The sequence below is a fragment of the Malaclemys terrapin genome, chromosome 5, assembly GCF_027887155.1.
Source record: "Malaclemys terrapin pileata isolate rMalTer1 chromosome 5, rMalTer1.hap1, whole genome shotgun sequence".
NCBI classification, from domain to species: Eukaryota; Metazoa; Chordata; order Testudines; family Emydidae; genus Malaclemys; species Malaclemys terrapin.
The window spans coordinates 47,905,501-47,925,745 of NC_071509.1; the positions used below are offsets into that span (position 1 = coordinate 47,905,501).

The 20,245-nt window shown below is 39.2% G+C and overlaps 1 protein-coding gene and 1 long non-coding RNA gene across 3 annotated transcripts in view; one reads left to right on the forward strand and one right to left on the reverse strand.

Moving 5' to 3' along the window:
- GUF1 (GTP binding elongation factor GUF1) overlaps positions 1 to 19,795 on the forward strand; it is a 48,724-nt gene extending 28,929 nt beyond the window's left edge. For both annotated transcript variants that reach the window (XM_054029376.1, XM_054029377.1), the window contains 6 exons: positions 5,186 to 5,326; positions 6,826 to 6,959; positions 12,139 to 12,240; positions 15,859 to 15,978; positions 17,183 to 17,219; positions 19,411 to 19,795. In XM_054029376.1, coding sequence (XP_053885351.1) covers positions 5,186 to 5,326; positions 6,826 to 6,959; positions 12,139 to 12,240; positions 15,859 to 15,978; positions 17,183 to 17,219; positions 19,411 to 19,548 — 672 coding nt within the window. In that variant the 3' untranslated portion in view covers positions 19,549 to 19,795. The remainder of the gene's footprint in view (positions 1 to 5,185; positions 5,327 to 6,825; positions 6,960 to 12,138; positions 12,241 to 15,858; positions 15,979 to 17,182; positions 17,220 to 19,410) is intronic.
- LOC128837809 (uncharacterized) lies at positions 12,247 to 14,994 on the reverse strand. The gene is made up of 3 exons (XR_008445038.1): positions 13,146 to 14,994; positions 12,621 to 12,886; positions 12,247 to 12,360 (listed from the first exon to the last, which is right to left on the reverse strand). It is a non-coding gene; the product is annotated as an uncharacterized LOC128837809 (long non-coding RNA).
- Positions 19,796 to 20,245: the final 450 nt, after the last annotated feature.

Genomic DNA, 20,245 nt, shown 5'->3' on the forward strand with positions numbered 1-20,245 from the left:
CACTATACGTTAGAAAAAATCTTCAGGCTGTAGGTTCTTTTTCTCCTCCTCTTCGCCCCCTCCCTGTTTCCCCCCCCCCCCCCCCGAAAAAAAAGAGTTCCAGTGTCTCTGTAGCTTGCATTGAAATTGGGCAGGGGATAGTCCTGGGAACCAGGAGGCTCTTTTTGCTGGCTCCATGTGCACATATACGAAATTTGCTGAGTTATGAGCTCTTGAAAATTGCCATTTATGCCCTGCGTTTGTCCTGCTGTGAAAAACCCTGCATGCTCTATATGTGTCTGGTAGGGCTGTCAAGCCAATAAAAAGATTAATAGCAATTAATCGTGCTGTTAAACAACAATAGAATATCATTTATTTAAATACTTTTGAATGTTTTCTACATTTTCAACTATATTGATTTCAATTACAACACAGTGTACAGTGCTCACTTTATATTTTCATTACAGATATTTGCACTGTAAAAAGACAAAAGAAATAGTATTTTTCAATTCATCTAATGCAAGTACTGTAGTGCAATCTCTTTACCATGACAGTTGAACTTACATCTAAAATTTTAGAGCCTAGAAGTCCACTCAATCCTACTTCTTGTTCAGCCAATCGCACAGACAAACAAGTTTGTTTACATTTGAAGGAGATAATGCTTCTTGTTTACAATGTCACCTGTTTTGGATTGTTACAAGTAGGACCCGTCATCAGCATGGACGCATGTCCTCTGGAACGGTGGTTGAAGCATGAAGGGGCATATGAATTTTTAGTGCATCTGGCACGTAAATACTTTGCAATGCTGGCTACAAACATGCCATGCGAACGCCTGTTCTCACTTTCAGGTGACATTGTAAATAAGAAGCGGGCAGCAGTATCTCCCATAAATGTAAACAAACTTGTTTGTCTTAGCGATTGGCTGAACAAGAACTAGGACTGGGTGGACTTGTAGCTAAAGTTTTACATTGTTTTGTTTTTGAATGCAGTTATGTAACAAAAAAAATCTACATTTATAAGTTACAGTTTCATGATAAAGAGATTGGCACTACAGTACTTGCATGAGGTGAATTGAATTGCTTCCTGGCTCTCTGAGCTCTGGTCAAGTGAAAAAATTTCTTTTGCTTATCATTCTTACAGTACAAATATTTGTAATAAAAAATAATAATGTAAAGTGACCACTGTACACTTTGTATTCTGTGTTGTAATTGAAATCAGTGTATTTGAAAATGTAGAAAAACACATGAGTTAACGGCAATTAATCGACAGCCCTAGTGCCTCGTCATAACTCCATAATCATGCATTATCCATGGGGATGGATGCATGCAAACCTGATTGATGAGGAAAAACCTTCTCCACATGGAGACATGCTCTTCTGTTAGATTTTGTACTGCAACAGAGAAGCGTTCATTTGGAGCTGCTGACAGATAAAGGATTCTCTCCCCTGCACTTTTGCCCTCCCCCCATGTCTGCCCCCTCATCCAGTGTCAACTTCCAACTGAGCTTAACAAAACAAGGCAGGTAATATACAAACTTTGTTTTGAAGTAGTTAGGGTTGCTACACACCTAACATGCCTAGTGTACAAACCCATAGAAGCAAGGAAACAAAAAGTTAAGCTGCCTAACAGTACATATCATCTATCCTTGCACCCACAGGTACATTATCACAATTACAGTTACAGACCACACATCACAAATGTAACTGTTCCTCTACAGATGCCAACCTTCCAGACTCCCTTTATCCACCCTTCAGCATACACCGCTCCTTGCTAAACTACCCTCTAAAGCATACCCAAACATCCACAATTGCTAGTATTGGAGAAAATATCTGGAAAAGGGATGTGTGCAGAAGGGGGCAAACGAGGTAGAATTAAGGCTGCAACGTGTGGCATGTGGTATTACACTAGTTGTGGTAATGGTAAGTTGTGTGCCTGTGAGTGGAGGGACAAGCTGTTCATATTAGGTCAAAAGTAAAGGTGTTTGAGCTATTTCTCCTAGTCTGGGGCTGTACTTAGCATTTTCTTGCTTTTTGTGGGTAACAACCTTAACTCCTTCACAGACAAAAAAAAAAAAAATTATATTCTGTGGGCATGGCACATGTGCTCATGTGCCACACACAGAACACTACTGGGACACTGATAATATAGATTCTGCACCAAAGAGACGTGAGCTCAAGTCTCACTTGTTCTACTGACTTGTGCCCTTCAAAACCCTTATTATTGAACAAGGCCTCCTATCCATTGAGAGTTTACATAAACTGGAGTTAGAATCTAGGTCTCTGGTATGGCAGGACCCTAGTATCAGGCTGGCCATTCAGTCACACTGTCTATAAAATTTTTCCAAATCTATCTACTCAGCTAAGATGTCTGTAAAATGGGACTACTGCATATTTAACCCTATGTTTGGAAAACATAATTTGTGGTCATGTAACTCAAGACCCATATCATAATGCATCTGCACAAGAGGACAGAATTAATGTTGCACAGGCAGGCAACTTTAATTCTGGCACTTCCTAACTTCAGGCTATGAAATCCAGCACTCAAAATAACATTATTTTATTTTTAGGTAATTAAGTTTACATTGTGCTGTCTGTGAGAGATCCTGTCTCTAAGTGACTTCGGATCTTAGTGCTGAGTGACTGATATTATACGGACACCATTTCCTCTCAGTGACAATATTTCCCACATTTTTCTCTCCCCAAAAGCTGTAACAAGATTTGAATTGAATTATGAAAAGACTTTTGTGATTCATCTGTATAATTTTTGTTTTGGCAGGAGACACTGAGTGGAATTACTTTAATTGGAATACAGTCAAGAATAAAATGGCAAATTTTTCAGTTGTTCATGAGTTTAGTGCTATCTTATGTAAAGTGAAGGATTTCTGCAGCGTGCTGCTCAAGAACTCATAAATTTCCCATTGACTTTAATTTAAAATTAGTGTGTACCTGTTCCATGGGAGCAATTTACTTTCCAATACACCTCATCATGGGTTCCACAAATAATGGTTCTAGCAATACAATTATGCAAAATATAGAAATTGCATTTTCTTCTGAGCTGTAGCCTTTCAGTTACAGTTCAGCACAAACATAGTGTGCAATGGGATTCCATCTCTTCTCACTTTCCTGAAGGTGACTAAAATTGGCATTCACTGGAGTTCAAAGATGAGGGAAGAAATACAGTCCTGCCATGAAGCAATTTCTTATCATAGTCCATGTGGTTCTGTGCATCCCTTTAGATAACACATAACCCCTCTATTAAAGGGTGACTGTTTCAGAAAAGTGTGGGTCACACGGATTAAAAGTTGTGTTGGCCTGAAGTCCACAACTTGTAAGACCAATGATAAAATAACACTCCTGGAGTGATGGGACTATTGACTGATGTCAGGTCCATTGTCTTGCAAACCATTAGGGCGATAAAAATGAATGCTATACAGTGCTGGACAGCTTGAAAATGTACCATTAATTTCTTAGCTTACTAGGTCAAGATATCTAACTTCAGAATAACATGTTCTGAGTATTATCTTGCCTTTTCCCAGCAACTTCAATTTTGAACTGATTTTGGTGGCTGCTATCTCAAATTGTTTAAAACCAGAACCAATTCTTTATACCATCTAAAAGTCTGGAATCCCATCAGTCAAATGGTGTAAAGCATTAATCTGTAACTCAGCGTTTGAGACTCTTGCCTTCTACTTGTTGCAGAATTTAGTCAATATGTAGTGAATAATGAAAGTGCCCTTCTTCAGTGTGGGGATTGGATGTTATGCAGTGAAGACAAGGGGACCTCATATTGAACAATGAGGATAAAAAATAAATATTGAGCAAATGCTTTATTCACTGATCATCTTTCAGCCTTAATGATCTTTTAATGTAGTTTTTGTGTGAAATTCTTCTTCATTGATATTCATAATAATCTTTCTACATTCTGCCTGGACGGTGCATGAATTTTCATAGTGAAAACAAGAAAGGCTTTTAAAACTATCTTTTGCAGAGGTACAGTGCTTACATTTCAGCTGCTCCTTTAATCTAACATTCATATTATGATAACCATTGATGGTAAACAAGACTGTATGGTATTTAGGAGATTTTAATTACATTGTATTTTATTCCTATACTTCTGAATTGATGATAAATCAGTTTTTCAGTTTAGTATCTAAACATACTAATTTAGATGGCTGACATTTAAAAATATGCCGTTCAAGTACTTTTATGTCTTGACTGACTGTCTGGTTGTGCTTTAAAATCATATTTGCCACGAATTTGGGATAATCACATTACCCACAAGTGTTTCTCCAAACAATTGCAATAAAATTTATTTTATTTGGAATGGAATTTTGTGATGCTTTCCCCCCTTTTTCATGTATTTTAAATGGGAAAAGTCTTATAGAAATACTGCCATGGACACATAGGATGGGAGCTAGTGATATTCGTAAGTGCAGTATAAAAAGTCATATATATATATAGGTCAGAGTAGATGATAATGATAGTCTCTTCTGATCTTAAAGTCTATGAGTCTATATGTTTTTTGTGACAATTTTTCATCCATTGTAACATCCCTGTAGATTTTTTACAATTAAAACTAACTCAATTTAATAAATAGAAAAATTGAGCACTGATTATCTTTCCCCTTTACTTTCAGTGCATTTTAAATTAACCAGAATGAACAAAAATGATACATTAGTCTATTGTAAGCCACCACAACATTCTGAAGAGAGGTTATAGATGCTCTGCAGCAATGCTTTATTGATTCAAAATAAACATTGATTTAACTTTCTGTTGATTCTGGGAGTTTTGTGTGAGAAATGCTTGCAGAATTTGAATCATAGTCATGATGCCTATTTTTTAAAAAGTAAACACTCTATTTTGGTCCACTACTTTTGGCACAATAGTAAGATAGAGGTAAAATTTTGTGTTTTTTAATCTACTTGATATTGGATATAATTACCTGCCTTACTGTACCAGACAATCATTAATACCTGATGCTTCAAAGATAGCTTAACGTTCTAATGTTGCTGCTTCCTTGTACTTAATGAACATCAAAAACTTATGAAATAAGGAATGATAATGTAAATGTTCTTATTTTCATAAATAAATTTACAGAAATGTCTTTCCTCTAATCAGTGGTCAGAGAATAAAGTTCACTAGAAGTACTTGTAAAGGGACTCTTGTGGAAGCAAGTTCTTGATTCGGTTGACGTCCTTCCTTTTGTAGGAACACGGAAAAGAGATTACTGTTATCAACCCTGCTGAGTTTCCTGATAAATCTTCAGTATCAGAATATTTGGAACCAACCGTTTTGGGGACTATCATAACACCCGATGAATATATTGGAAAAATCATAACTCTGTGTCAGGTTTGTATAGAATTTTAGTTTTGTGATTGCAGTGTTAAATCACATGTGGTGTCTAGATACCACAGTGATGGGCACCATAGGAATGTTTAGTAATAATACTCTCAATAAAATCAAGATTTAAAATGGTAAGGTATGAATGATATCACTTTTCTGAATTATAAGGTCATCTAGAGAGGTAATATCTTTAATTGGACCAACTTCTGAAGAAGAGCTCTGTGTAGCTCGAAACTTTGTCTCTCTCACCATCAGAAGTTGGCCCAAAAAAGATACTACCTCACCCACTTTGCCTCTCTAATGTCCTGTGACCAACACGGCTACAACACTGCATACAAGATCATCCAGTGAAAGATAGCTGCTCAAGCTCAACCCCGGAGAGTCTTTTTGAACAATTGCTCCAGCTCCCAATAAAAGAGAGGGGGTTTTGCTAGTTTGTTTCACTACTAAGGAGGGGAATCACCAATGGGAGATGCTGGTGGTATTAGGTACAGCATATGTAGGAGTAATTTAATGAAACATAATTTCTATCCATGGACCTGAAAAACAGTAGTTTCTCTTGCTTAACTTAGGGAGTTTTGCAGTTTCTTGTCTCTCTGACAAGTGTAGATATGGTATGCTTTACCTGACTCTGCCATGTACAGATGTGGAACAAAGCAAGATGATGTAAAGTCTAGCCATTGATTCAAATAATCCCATTCTGGTAGAAAACAGATTGTTTTAATTGATTACATCTGCAGTACACATTTTAAAAGCTTAATTCTTTACCCAAACACCTCCCCCTGTGCATTTGCAATATTTTACTTGATTTAAAAAAAAAAAAATGGGTACATTAAAAATAAATAAATGCAGTATTTTATATGGTTTTGTATATACAAATTTTGTCACAAAATGCTCTGTAGTATACAAAATTACAGTATACATAATTCAGGACAATATACTACTATGTTTGTTACATTAGTGCCCAAAGTATATATGGGATGAAGACATTGTATAGTAAAATAAATACATAAAAATAAAAGACTATTGAAAGGAGTTGGGCCCTGATCCTACAAGCCGCCCCTCCCTCTCCCCGCCCCTCCCCCCCGCATGGGTAGCTCTCCTGTGTCTAACAACCTTGACTTTATTGGGGCTGCCTGTAGGTGTAAAGCCCACCCACGAAGAACTGCTTGCAAGATTAGGACATTAGGGAGCAGCAGCAGAAGCTCTTAAGATTTTCAGTGATGAGGCAAGAGGCATTAGGAAATATATGCATGGGAAGGATCCCTAGACCATTAGTCCAAAAATGGCCACTTCTTGAATTATGATGCTGTAATTCTCCATGAATTCTGGGAATCTAAACAAAACTAATTTTTTTGAAAAAAAGTACTGGAACTGTCTGATGGCTTGTTGCCAGAACCTCTCTGTGTAATAATAGCTCCATATTTGCCTGTTTGTTCTGTATTTGTGTTGTGAGATTTTTCTACTGAGGAGAGTTCATTCTTTTAAAGTGTCAAATTTATTAGACTCGCAGGGCTGTTCAGAAGGACATGATGTACATTGATGAGCACAGGGTTATGCTGAAATATATCTTCCCACTGAATGAAATTGTGGTGGATTTTTATGATGCTCTGAAATCACTCTCTTCTGGATATGCTAGGTAACTTTTTCTTTTTCAAAATACAGTTTAAGAATTTTGGGTGAGATATTCAAAGGCACAAATGGGAAGTAACACTGCTCTACAGCCAAAATGCTTCTGAAATAAATGTAGTCAAACTTTACTAATTCTGGGTCACTGAGAACGAAAATGATGCTTAAAATTGTTGATTGGCTCTAGTTTTCAAGATATGCTATTGGGTCAGTATATACGACCCTTGACTTGGGAATGGCGGAGAATAAGTGAGTTATAAAGGGAAGGGATCTCAATTTAAACCAGAAATGACTAAAATACATCTTTGACTGGATCTATGAATAAATCTATGACTGGGTGTGGACAGTACTTGCTTTTTAGGCAAAACAATGAAGGATGCAATCTGAAGCTGGTATTGCGTCATACATGATATGAATTGCATCATGTTATTCCTAGAAGTCATGGACGGTGCAATCATAACGAAGCTTACATCACTCTGCTGAACAAATTGCCCTATATCAGCTCTAGAAATCATACAGTGTCGTGCTCTGTTATTTGTCAGTGTTTGATTTTTGCAAAGGGACACATTTCTGTTTAGCCAAAGTGAGCAGAGATGCCTCATACTTGTGTGAACAGTGCAGATAACTTCTGCTATGTTTGTGGTGAAGTGACTTTTGCATCACAAAAGTGCAGTATAACCACTATGGTTAAGAAAGCCTATCACCTTTATTTTGGCTGCAAAATTGGAGATCAGGACAAGAGGTGGGCCCCACACATATGCTGCAACACTTGTGCAATAAATCTTCGCCAGTGGTTGAAAAGGAAAAGGAAATCTATGCCTTTTGCAGTGCCAATGATTTGGAGAGAGCCAACAGATCATACCAGCAATTATTACTTCTGCATGGTGCCTCCAGTTGGGAAAGGTGTGTCAAAGAAGAAAAAATGGACTGTGCATTATCCAAACATTCCATCAGCTATACGCCCAGTACCCCACGGAGAAGGACTGCCGGTTCCTGATGCACCAAAATCATTCTCACTTGAGTCAGAGGAGGAAGAGGATGAAACTTCTGGTCCTGAACCATCAATGTCACAGGACCCACATTTTCTCCTATCCTCCTCCTCTGAACCACACCTCATAACACAAGGTGAACTGAATGACCTTGTCAGGGATTTGGAACTACTCAAGAGTAAGGCAGAGCTGTTGGGCTCCAGACTACAGCAGTGGAATTTCCTGGCAGGTGATGTTAGGGTTTCCATGTTCTGTGACCGTCAAAAGGATCTTGTTCCATTCTTCTTCATGGAAGGTGATCTTGTAGCCTGCTTACAACATCGATGGTGTGATGGCAGCCCTCAACATCGTTCACGATCCAGATGAGTGGAGACTGTTCATTGATTCATCGAAGACGAGTCTTAAAGCTGTTTTACTGCATAATGGCAATGTTTTGCCATCAATTCCAGTTGGTCATGCAGTCCATCTGAAGGAAACCTATGACAACATGAAACAACTTTTGAGGTGCATAAACTATGACCAACATCAGTGGCAGCTTTGTGGCGATTTGAAGGTTGTTGCTCTCTTGCTTGGTCTGCAGACTGGATACACAAAGTACTGCTGTTTTCTCTGCGAATGGGATAGTCGTGCAAGAGATTCCCACTACATCGAGAAAGATTGGCCACTCCGACAGTCATTGGAGCCTGGGAGGAAAAGTGTTCAGCATCCACCACTTGTTGAATCAAGGAAGATTTTGTTACCACCATTACACATCAAGCTGGGTCTGATGAAGAACTTTGTCAAGGCCATTGACAAAACACGAGCAGCTTTCAAGTACCTCTATGGAAAATTTCCAAGGTTAAGTGAAGCTAAGATAAAGGAAGGTGTCTTTGTTGGTCCTCAGATTCGTGAACTTCTTCGAGATGATGCATTTGACCATGCACAGCGTGGCAAGGAAAAGACGGCATGGAAAGCCTTCCAGTTAGTGGCAATAAATTTTCTCGGAAACAACAAGGCAGACAACTACAGGTTGTTGGTGGAAAACCTCCTCAAGGCATACAAAAGCCTTGGTTGCAACATGTCACTAAAGATACATTTTTTGCACTCTCATCTAGATTTTTTCCCACCAAACTGCGGAGCAGTGAGCGACGAGCACGGCGAGCGATTTCACCAGGACATTGCAACAATGGAGAAACGTTATCAGGGCAAATGGAGCCCATCAATGCTTGCAGACTATTGCTGGACAGTGACAAGAGATGCTCCATTTAATGAATACAAGAGACAAGCCAAGAAGCGCCGAGTAGACACTGAATAGGACTAAACTATGTACATAATAGTTTTTTGCCTTTTGTTTCATAATAAATTTTAATTATATAACCCTTTTGCTGATTCTTAAAGTGTTACATAAACAGGACAGGTGAAATATTATCATGTAAAGCAACCATAAACACATGAAAAGACCTAGGTTTACAATTTATGATTAAAACTCTATCTACACAATATACATAGATATAAAATGTAAAAACTTAAATATCTTAGAAACAGTAGCCAATCAGTTGTTTTAATTGTCATATTTGAATTCAGCACATCAAAATACATAATAAATAGTACATTTTATCTCTGAAGCAGACGACTTCTCAAAAATTGTAGACCAGTGTAAGTGCTCAACTCTCATTATCTTTAAACGCTGTATTCAGGGAAGCATATCCATGTGTAATAGCATTTCCTCAAGGAGTTTACAATGTAGAGAAAGGGATGACAGATGGTGGGGATGAGGATATGGCAAGGACAAGGGATATAACACTGAAGGATTGGATAAACTTACTGTTCTGTTCATGTTTGATTAAAACAAATACATCTTTGCTCAGACTGCTACCAGAAAGCTTAAAAAAAGGGGGGATGGGAGAGGGGAGGGTGGGAAGAAGGTTACCAGTAGATGTTGAATGTTTCACCAAAAATAAGATTTTGTGAAATGTAAGAGAGCTTGACTTGTCTGTCTGTTTATAATATTATATATGGGTGTGTGTGCTATGAATATTGTGCATACTTAGTGAGGGCAATGTATAACAATGTTGGAAATAAAATTATTAAAATCTAATGTTAATAAAATTCTACTAAAACAGCTCATTTCATAGAAGCTCTAGAACATTCCTGTGGAATAGGAAGATATTAAATCCATTTTGCAGATGAGCAAACTGAGGCATAGAGGCAAGGCAAGGCCATACTGAATATCATTGTCAGAAATGGGAATAGAACAGAAGAAACCTGACTTGTAGACTCTTGACATTCACAGTTCTGAAATAGCAATGACTAAATGACACACACATTGTAGAGAGAAACCTTGTATAAGGTGGAAGCGCAGTAGCTTGCACCCATTTTGGGTACTGTGATCATTATTGGGAATGGAATTTCCTATTATCAGTTCTTCATTAAGTTAGACTCAGACCTGCAGGCAGGGATTTGAAAATTCCAGCCTAATAAATCAGGTTATGTTATGAAAATCAGTGGCAGTCAGCTTAGAAATTAGTTAATTTACTGTGATATATAACTATCCTCTTGCCAGCTGTACATTGTGCAAGTGTCCAGTGTACTGTAATGTGAGAACTAGCATTCTCTACTTGTCAAAGGGACCCTTGACAATGTACTTTTATCCATTAGTTCTTCTTTCCAGTGTGAGAAGGAAACCTTTCAAAATGTTAATTCGTTAATACAAGTCTGAAACCCAGATGAAAGCGTATATTCTCAACTTTGTTCTGGGAATTAAGCAAATAATTTTCTGCACATTGAGATGAAATTTTGTTCCTTCAGGTAAAATAATCTTTACATCTGGTAGCTATAAAAATATGCAGATACTTATCAGTAGCCTTTGGGAGTGTAGCTGAAAGGAATATGTTGCTAGATAGATGGGATGTAAGCCAACAAACACTGCATGCCTCTTTTTATTGAAATATGATCTCAGGAGATTTGGTAGTAAGATGCATTATAATAATATATAGAGATATACTTATCTCATAGAACTGGAAGGGACCCTGAAAGGTCATCAAATCCAGCCCCATGCCTTCACTAGCAGGACCAAGTACTGATTTTTGCCCCACATCCCTAAGTGGCCCCCTCAAGGATTGAACTCAAGCCTGGGTTTAGCAGGCCAATGCTCAAACCACTGAGCTATCCCTCCTTCCCAAAACTCTGGAAGGAACAGGTGGCTTTGATACTGGTCTCATGATTTACTTTTTAATATCCACAATTGTGTTAGACACTTTACTGGCATAAGAATCATAGTTCCCCGCCTAAAAAGATTGCAGTTTAATCAAAGTTCATATAATTCAATGGGTAGCAAGAGAGAACTCTTTGATTTACAGTGACAGCATTTCAAGATTGGTGGTTCTGCATGTTGTTGTGGGGTTTTTGGTTTTGTTCTTAAATATGTTTTATGAATATAGGATTATGACTGGGTGTTGGGGTTTTGTGTGTGTTGTGTGGCTGAACTGGTAGGGAGAAGGAAAACAGGGAGTGGGAGAGGGTGGATAGAAAGAAAAATGAAGGGGAAGGAGAGCCAGAGGAGGATGGAGGGAGGTGATTAAAAAGGGGTGTGGTGGGGGGGGTGGACGTGAAGGCGAGAGATGGGGAGAAAGAGGGAAAGAGAGAGGGGAGGTCTGGCAGCAAATTGAGCATTGGAACCAGACAGGAGTAGGAGGAGAGCAACTGATTAGTCAAATGGAGTGCATATAAAAACCATTTCAGAGTTTGTTTTGAGGTTTAGGATTCTCATGACATCAGAATGTATAAAGACTGTTGCAGTGACTTGGAGGGGAAGCTTCAAGAGCTGAGGTTTTAAGGTTGGTCTAAAGAAGCTCCTCACACTGCTGCCCTCATGTTGTCTTGGTGGGAAGGAATCTGGTATCCCTGAGTGGCTCCTAGAGAATCCAGTGGGGATGGTGGGTCCTGACTAACCCCTGCTGAGTAGCTAGAAGAAAGGGTGCTGTCTGCCTGTGTTTTAGAGCAAGCTTTTTCCCCACAGTGTACTTATAATTCAGTTTTGGAGAGAGAACAGATTTACTAAAATACATTAAAAAATGGCAGTACCCCTCCTGTAATGAAAATCCAAGTGTTTTATTAAAATGTGTATATAAAACAAATGCTAAAAGCCTAAAGGATTCCTGGAGTAGAGAATATAGTATCAATTACAAGGTTGAAGTTGACTTTTATTTTTTCCCCCTTTAGTTTTGATTATGAAGATGCAGGATACCAGGCAGCAGACCTTGTCAAAATGGATATTCTTTTAAATGGAAACTCTGTTGAAGAATTGGGAACTGTTGTACACAAGTAAGTAGATTAACTGGAGAATCCCAATCAATGAATGAAAAGGTTTCTTCTTTATATTTTCAGCATATATTGGTGAAAGAGCAATGAGGATTTCATCATGCCACCACCTTCAGGAATGATCTGCAAAGGAAGAGAGATGTTTTATAATTAGGAGAGAATTATCACATTTGTGATTTTAGAAAGAGATTCAAATTGTTAACTAGAAAAACAGGAAGCAGAAGATCTTAAAAGGAGGACAGGGTAATTGCCTATAAGCAAAAGGTTCACATTAAGGAAAAAAATGTTAACCATTCGAAGAAAGCTTAAAATAGGGCAAAGACTAAAAAGTGGGGAACAGATCTTGTGGAGAGGATTGTTGAAAATAAGGGAATCAAACTTACGAAAGGTCCACAATTGAAAGTTGTCAGTTGTTTCATGCTCCAGATTATGTCAATGCCATATACATTTAATATTATCTCAGTTTAATTCTGTAACGAGACATTAGAGGCAACATTTTGAAGTTGCAGAGGAATGTATACATTGTAAAGTCAGGCATCCTGTTGCAGCTTCCTGCAGTACATGATGTTTTGGTTGTGTTCCTCATGTTGAGTCTCTGTCCTGTTTTTAAGATAGTCTCTCTCACATTTGACCTTTTGTTGGTTTTGAGCTGTGAGGGGAGTAAATTGACCAATGAGACTTGGAAAATCAATAAGTTTGAAGGCCTCAAAGGTGAGAAGAGAGGTCACAGAATATTGGGAAAATAGGAGATCACATATAGGGTAAACATTTAGAAAATGGAAGCCAAAGCATCCCCATTATCTCAGAAAATAACATTTACTGTACTAAGCTCTATATTAATGAACCAGGTTTCTTAAATGTAGTTATGACAAGTTTCCAGATTTCTGCATTCCTTGGTGGAATCCTACCTTTCTATTTGCTGCTTTCATTTCTGATGGAGTCTTTATAACTTTCCACTTGTTCTTCCAACTACCATCTTTAGTAGTGTCCTTAATTTTCCTCTTCTTTTTTTCCCCCCTCTTCCTTCCAGGATGTCTGAACTTTAATCTGCAGTTGCTGAAATTCATATTTACACTTTAGTTATTTTCTGTTATGACAAACTACCATCTTTCCTAAATTCTTTGATTTCTTAACTTCAGAGGGTCAGAATAACAAAGCCAAACTGTTTTGCTCCAAGAAGGTTGTTTCATTCATCCTTGCAATCAAGTCTGATTTAATCTTCTGGCTTTCAGAATTTTCCATGGGTTCCCTAGTCTCTCACATTAAACATATTCCTATTCATTTTCCCACTTGTTCACAATGTTCCTAAAAAATTGGCATTTTATTTCTCTTCTGCAACTCTTTATAGTTGATTATTGCTTTTAAACACGCACTTCTCTGTTTATTTGGGAACTCACTCCTGAACTACTTCGTTTCATCAGAACTAACCTTGAAATCATTGTTTCTGTTAGCCTGAAATTGACACTTAAATCCCACTCAGTATCATTTCCTCTTATCGCTGCATCTTTTCAATCTCTCTCCGCACGCTGTAACTAGATTGCATATATTATAATGGAAATGTTAGGTAACCTAAATACGGGGATTGCTACCAGCATCTCCTATCATAAATATACACACCCATCCACATCTTAAATATATATATTTATAGCGTTAAACTGCAGCTATCTATTGTACAGATAAAGGGAAGCCCAAATTTACAGTATCAAACTCTAAAGCATATATTTTCAGCTACTGCTTGCTATAAAATGTTTTGATACAGGACAATATAAAATTATTTTTCTTTGTTTTCAGACCATAACAAAACTGTCAACACGTACCTTTGTTTTCTAGCCTTTTTGGAGCTTTTCAATGTAAATTTGCTATCTCTGTCATTTCATGCCTTCAAAATCTGAAATATGTGCTAATGCAGAATGCCTTTAGATAATGTCTACTAATAAATTAAGAGAAACATTTAAAAATGTTTCTGAATGTAACTGGTTTGTGAGTAAATGTTTGAGAGAACTGTACTGACCTATTCAACCTCTAATAGATAAAAATCCCCCTACCCTTATAAAAATCTAAGAAATAACTGCTGAAATTATAATATTCTTATAGCTATGTCTGGATTATGCCTCAATCCATAGAGGCAGCCCCTTTATTTCAATTTATTAAGCTCCTAGCCAAAGTTTGAGCTATACATTTTAAAAAAAAGATGTACAAGCATGCCAATTGAAGTTTTCCACCTTGCCCAAAAAATGAGTTTCCCTTCAACACACTATCACCCACACTTCTTATCTTCCACAAATAAAATCCTCCCATCTCGAACCACTGAGACAAGTTAAATTTCTTTCAAACATACCCCCAGGATAGCCAGACACATTCTCTTTGCTATAACGGCATTATTAACTTTTAATATCGAGTTCAGGGATTTGAGGAAGTCAAAAAAGGACCAGAATTCTCAATTTGTATATGTTGCATCACAATGCTCTGAACTATACTAAACTTATTTGGGTTAAGTATTCAGTATGATACATGTTTTATAACAGTCTACAAATTTAATTACTGAAGATTATTTGAAAAGCGCTTTAAGTAATCAAATTTAGGGTTACCATACATCCGGTTTTTCCCGGACATGTCCGGCTTTTCGGCAATCAAACCCCCTTCCGGGGGGAATTGCCAAAAAGCCGAACATGTCTGGGAAAATGCCGGCCGGGCACTTCCCCTCCCGCGGCGGCTCTGCTCCTCCCCTGACTCTTCGGCTCTGTTTAAGAGCCGAGCTGCCCGAGCGCTATGGGCTTCAGGCAGCCCCCTTGCCTCCGGACCCCAGCCGCCGGCCAGGCACTTCCCCTCCTGGGCTCCGGCGGCACAGGGTCCGGAGGCATGGGAGCTGCCCGAAGCCGGTAGCGCTCGGGCAGCTCGGCTCTTAAACAGAGCCGAAGAGTCAGGGGAGGAGCAGAGCCTCCGGCCGCGGCGGCTCTGCTCCTCCCCGACTCTTCGGCTCTGTTTAAGAGCCGAGCGCTACGGGCTTTGGGCAGCCCCCATGCCTCCGGAGCCCAGGAGGGGAAGTGCCCGGCCGGGGGCGCAGGGTCCGGAGGCATAGGGGCTGCCCGAAGCCCAAGCGATACCGGCTTCATGGTTTGCCGGGCAGCCTCCAGACCCTGCGCCCCCGGCTGGGCGCTTCCCCTCCCGGGCTCCAGCTGAGCTGAGGAAGCGCCGGCCGGGGGCACAGGGTCTGGGGGCTGCCTGGCAAACCGTGAAGCCGGTAGCGCTCGGGCAGCCCTTTTCGTGTGGCTGGGAGTGGGAGGGAGGAGGGGGCGGAGTTAGGGTGGGGAAGGGGCGGGGTTGGGCGGGGCTGGGTTGGGAAATGGGCGGGGCCAGGGGGTCCTCCTTTTTTTTTTTTTTTTTTTTTTAACTATGGTAACCCTAATCAAATGATTAGTTATCTTGTATGAACTAGTAGATTGTAGGTGCAATAGTCTTTCTCCTCACCTTGGATAGATTATTATGCTATGATCAGAATATCTTTGATTTTAATAGGGAAATAGACCCTTTTTAGAAACAATACTTACTGTCTAGAAAACTGTTAATGATAATTCTCGTAAGTTTATTCTGTCAGAAAACCATAGTAAATTTCCCTTTCAGAGACAAAGCATATGCTGTTGGTAAAGCCATGTGTGAACGTTTAAAAGATGCTATTCCTAGACAGTTGTTTGAAATAGCCATCCAGGCTGCTCTTGGCAGCAAAGTCATTGCAAGAGAAACGTAAGTTACATCTTTTTTTCCTGGGTTTAGCTATCTTTTTAAGATATGATGAGGAAATGTTTCTTATTTACCTAAATATTTTTAAAATTTGTCCCCACAGCCATAAACAAACAGATTTTGTTGTAAAATCTAGCCTGTTTAGGGGGAAACAGCAGGAGATACTGCCCCTCATTTGCAGCCAGTGGGAAAATTACTTGTGGTGGCCTACATTTTTCTCTCATTTATATAGTACTAGTCTCCCAAAATAAAACAAATATTTGCTCTTCAAATTTCCATCTAATATTCTTTTGATGTCAATAAAGTTGAAGAAATAATTGACATATTGTAATTTTATTCTGTATAAAACCAGATAAGAAAATGTTTCTTAATGGATCAAGCACAGTAAATCACAAGTGTGAGATTTCTGGGACAGGTAGAATAGTCTCCCACCAACAAAATCAGGTCACCATGCTGAGTACGTGGTAAACACTAGGACCCTGGGGACTGAGCCAAGGCAATTGTTTCCACTCCAAAGGAAGTCTAATGCAGGCTTTGCAAGCTAGCTGTTCCCTGCCAGCACCTACAGTACTCCCACTCCAAACCAACCATGGTTTCTTGGCGTGACCCCAGTGCAGTCAGCTTTTGTTGCTGCAAAGGACTGTGGGATTTGGGTAGTAGTAAGTAACCCTGGGTGGCTTTTGGGTCCCAAGTGGAAATAGATTGAGAACCACGACTGTAATATATGCTAAAATGTATGAATAGTAAGAATCATAGCACATACTTAATAAGCTAATCATACAGATGGTAGGGCATTGTCATCCATTCATTTGCAATAACACACTGCCACTGGCTCCATTAGGTTCTATTTTTTGCTTAGTTACAGTATTTTGAGTGTTAAAGTCAATTTGAAATAAGTCACAGGTAAGATCGTTAACTAGAAAAGGGATTGTACTGTGCTAGCCTTTAATGGATGCTTCCAGAATTCAAAAATATCAGTTTGAGGCTTAGCCTCCTAGCTGACTTGGATTGGAGGATTTTAAAAGAAACACTGGTGATCTGTATAACAATACCCAAGCATCCTAGGAAAAACTACCTCAAAACATTTTTCCACCCATAGATTTGGGTTAGTACCGTCTACTTCTTGGAATATATTAGGGCTCGTGTGTTGGAAATGTACTGACATATTGATGTATACAGATAGTATATGGTATCTTCTCTCTTACAGAGTGAAAGCTTACAGAAAGAATGTTCTGGCAAAATGTGTAGGTATTTTTCAATTTGGGGAGGGGGGGATTTCTGATATTTGAATATAGACACTTTCAGTGGCCCAGCTAGGGGGTATGGTCCGTCTCCTTACTCTCCCATGTCCCTCTCCGCACCAGTTTCATTTTTGTACTTTGCTCTTCTCTGGCTCACTTGTCTCTCTCACGTTCAAGGTCCTCTTATTTATACAATTACATTGTTTAGATTTTCATTCTAAAATACAATTTTCCCTTTGTATTCTATTGTGTCTGCTTGCACTATATTTACACTGTGGTTTAGAGAAACTGACAGCTTTTTCAAAGCTGCACATCTATTATATACCTAAGAGTCTCAGATTCACTATCCCCAAGTCTTTCCCAAATGACTTAGGTGAGTGAGTTTCTCTGTAGAGACTGGTTGTGACTAGGCTTGACTTTGGCTCTTTCATTGCTCAACCAAGATAATACAGACTAAAGAATGTAGTGCTTAACTGTTCACAGAACTAGAGAGAATTACAGAAAAATTTGATTATGCTTGTCAGAGGTCTAAGGACACGATGAGTTACAGAAAAACACTTTACTTTCCTTAGTCATGGTAGATATCAAACCAATATAGCCTCTCTTGACAGGCTCATGTGACAAATGAGATAATGGAAGAAACAAGCTCCTGCCTGTGTTAATGCCTAAATTACAGGTTGTTCACTGGCTCCTCTTCTCCCTCTTAAATATTGGTAATTTAGGATGAGTGGTGGGAGTTAGATTGAGCTTAGGTTACATCTAATATAATTTAGTCTTTTCAAAAACTGATGGCTAAATAGCTACTGATACAGGAACTCCTCACTTAACGTTGTAGTTATGTTCCTGAAAAATGCAACTTTAAGTGAAACGATGTTAAGCGAATCCAATTTCCCCATAAGAATTAATGTAAATGGGGGGGTTAGGTTCCAGGGAATTTTTTTCACCAGACAAAAGACTATATATACATACATACACACACACTCTCTCTCTCTCTACGTTTTAAACAATTTAATACTGGTACACAGTGATGATGATTGTGAAGCTTGGTTGAGGTGGAGGAGTTAGAGGGTGGGATATTTTCCAGGGAATACCTCACTGCTAAATGAACTAGTAATTGACTGAGCCCTTAAGGGTTAACTCTCACACTCTAGGAGGCAGCAGGAAAGGAGGGAGGGCAGACAGAGAGACACCCTGTAAGGTTAATTTCCATACTGATTTTACAGAGATGATTTTTACCTTTTTTTTTTTTTAATTAAAAGCCTTCTTTTTAAGAACCTGATTGATTTTTCCTTGTTTTTAGATCCAAGGGGGTTGGATCTGTATTCACCAGGAGTTGGTGGGAGGAAGGAGGGGGGATGGTTAATTTCTCCTTGTTTTAAGATCCAAGGGGTTTGGATCTGTATTCACCAGGGAATTGGTGAAAGGTTTTCTCAGGGCTTCCCAGAGTGGGAATCTAATTGGGAAATGGTGGCAGCGGACCAGAGCTAAGCTGGTAGTTAAGCTTAGAAGTTTTCATGCAGGCCCCTACATTTGTGTGTGAGGAAAAATGCGCATTTCCCCTTTAAGTAGCTGACCCCAGGCTTAAGTACACTGCCCTGTTAATTAAATCAGCTTGCTGAGACCTCCTGACACCTCAGCTACTGCCTCGAAGCTCCCTCTGTAGTGTGGTAGTGTGTTCCCCCCACCCCACTCTATGGAAGATTGGGTAAGCGGGGTGCAGGAGCAGTGGGGAGGGAGGGATACCCTGACACTAGCCCTCCACTTCCTCCCCCCGTACAGCAAGCAGGAGTCTCTGGGAGCAGCTCTAAGGCAGGGGGCAGGAGCAGCACATGGCAGTGTGGGGAGGGACACAGCTGAACTCCAGGCAGCTGCTGCACAGGGAACTTAAGGGAGTGGGGAGCTGATAGGGAGGGCTGCTGGTCCACCCTGGTTCCAACCACCCACCAGCTAGCTGCAAAAGAGTGCTCTTTCTGCAAGCAGTGGACAAAATAGGTGTCTGCCAAAGGACTTAGAAGGGAGCATTTCACAACTTTAAACAAGCATGTTCCTTAATTGATCAGCAATTTAACATCGAAACAATGTTAACTGGGATGATTTTAAGTGAGTTACTGTACTGTATAGCATAGCTCTTAATGGTTTTACACTGTACGATCTATACAATATCCCAAGTTAACACATCTTTCCTTTTTAATAGTATGGTGGAGATATTACACGGAAAATGAAGCTTTTGAAGAGGCAAGCAGAAGGAAAGAAAAAGATGAGGAAAATTGGCAACGTGGAAGTGCCCAAAGATGCCTTTATAAGTGTTCTAAAGAGACAATCTGAAAAATAGTTGGAGATCAAAACTCTGCAACTGTGATGCTTCTATCTAACTTTTGCTGGGCAAATGGCCGCATGAGGTTAATGTATAACTTCTTGCTGGGGGTATGTTTGTGAGACTTGTCATATTTAATTTTGTACAGCTGGTTACAGGTATGAGGAATGAATTTTAATTGGAAGAATGTACTTGAATTCTACATTTCAGATTTTATTACCATACTCTATTTTGTAATGTGTACAATTAAATTCAACTAGAATGATTGTGGGTGTCATAAAATCCAATCCCAGGAGGAGTGTTCTTCAAGGCACTGCAGGTGTGGCCAACCCCCAACTTACTTTTCTAACTCTCAACATAAGAAATAATAGATGGTGCATGTTGGATCTCAAATTTCTGGAAGTACATTCTTTGAAGTTCAGGGCAATATAATTGATTATGTAAGTACAAGGAAAAGGACAAACCAGCTCCATATTAGTGAAACAGAAGCTAGACTGTTACTCCATCAGCAAGTGTAAAATACAGTTATTTATGAACTGACAATTAGGAGAGAAATCGTATACCCCAACACAGCTCCTTTCTCTGAAACAGATAGGTGGCCCAATATTAGGAGACCTCAAAGCTTCTGAAAACAGCACCACAGAAGTCTAGATACTAGGCATTACTGATCCCATTTAACTCTTTCCTATCACCTACTTCATGGATACAAGTAAGT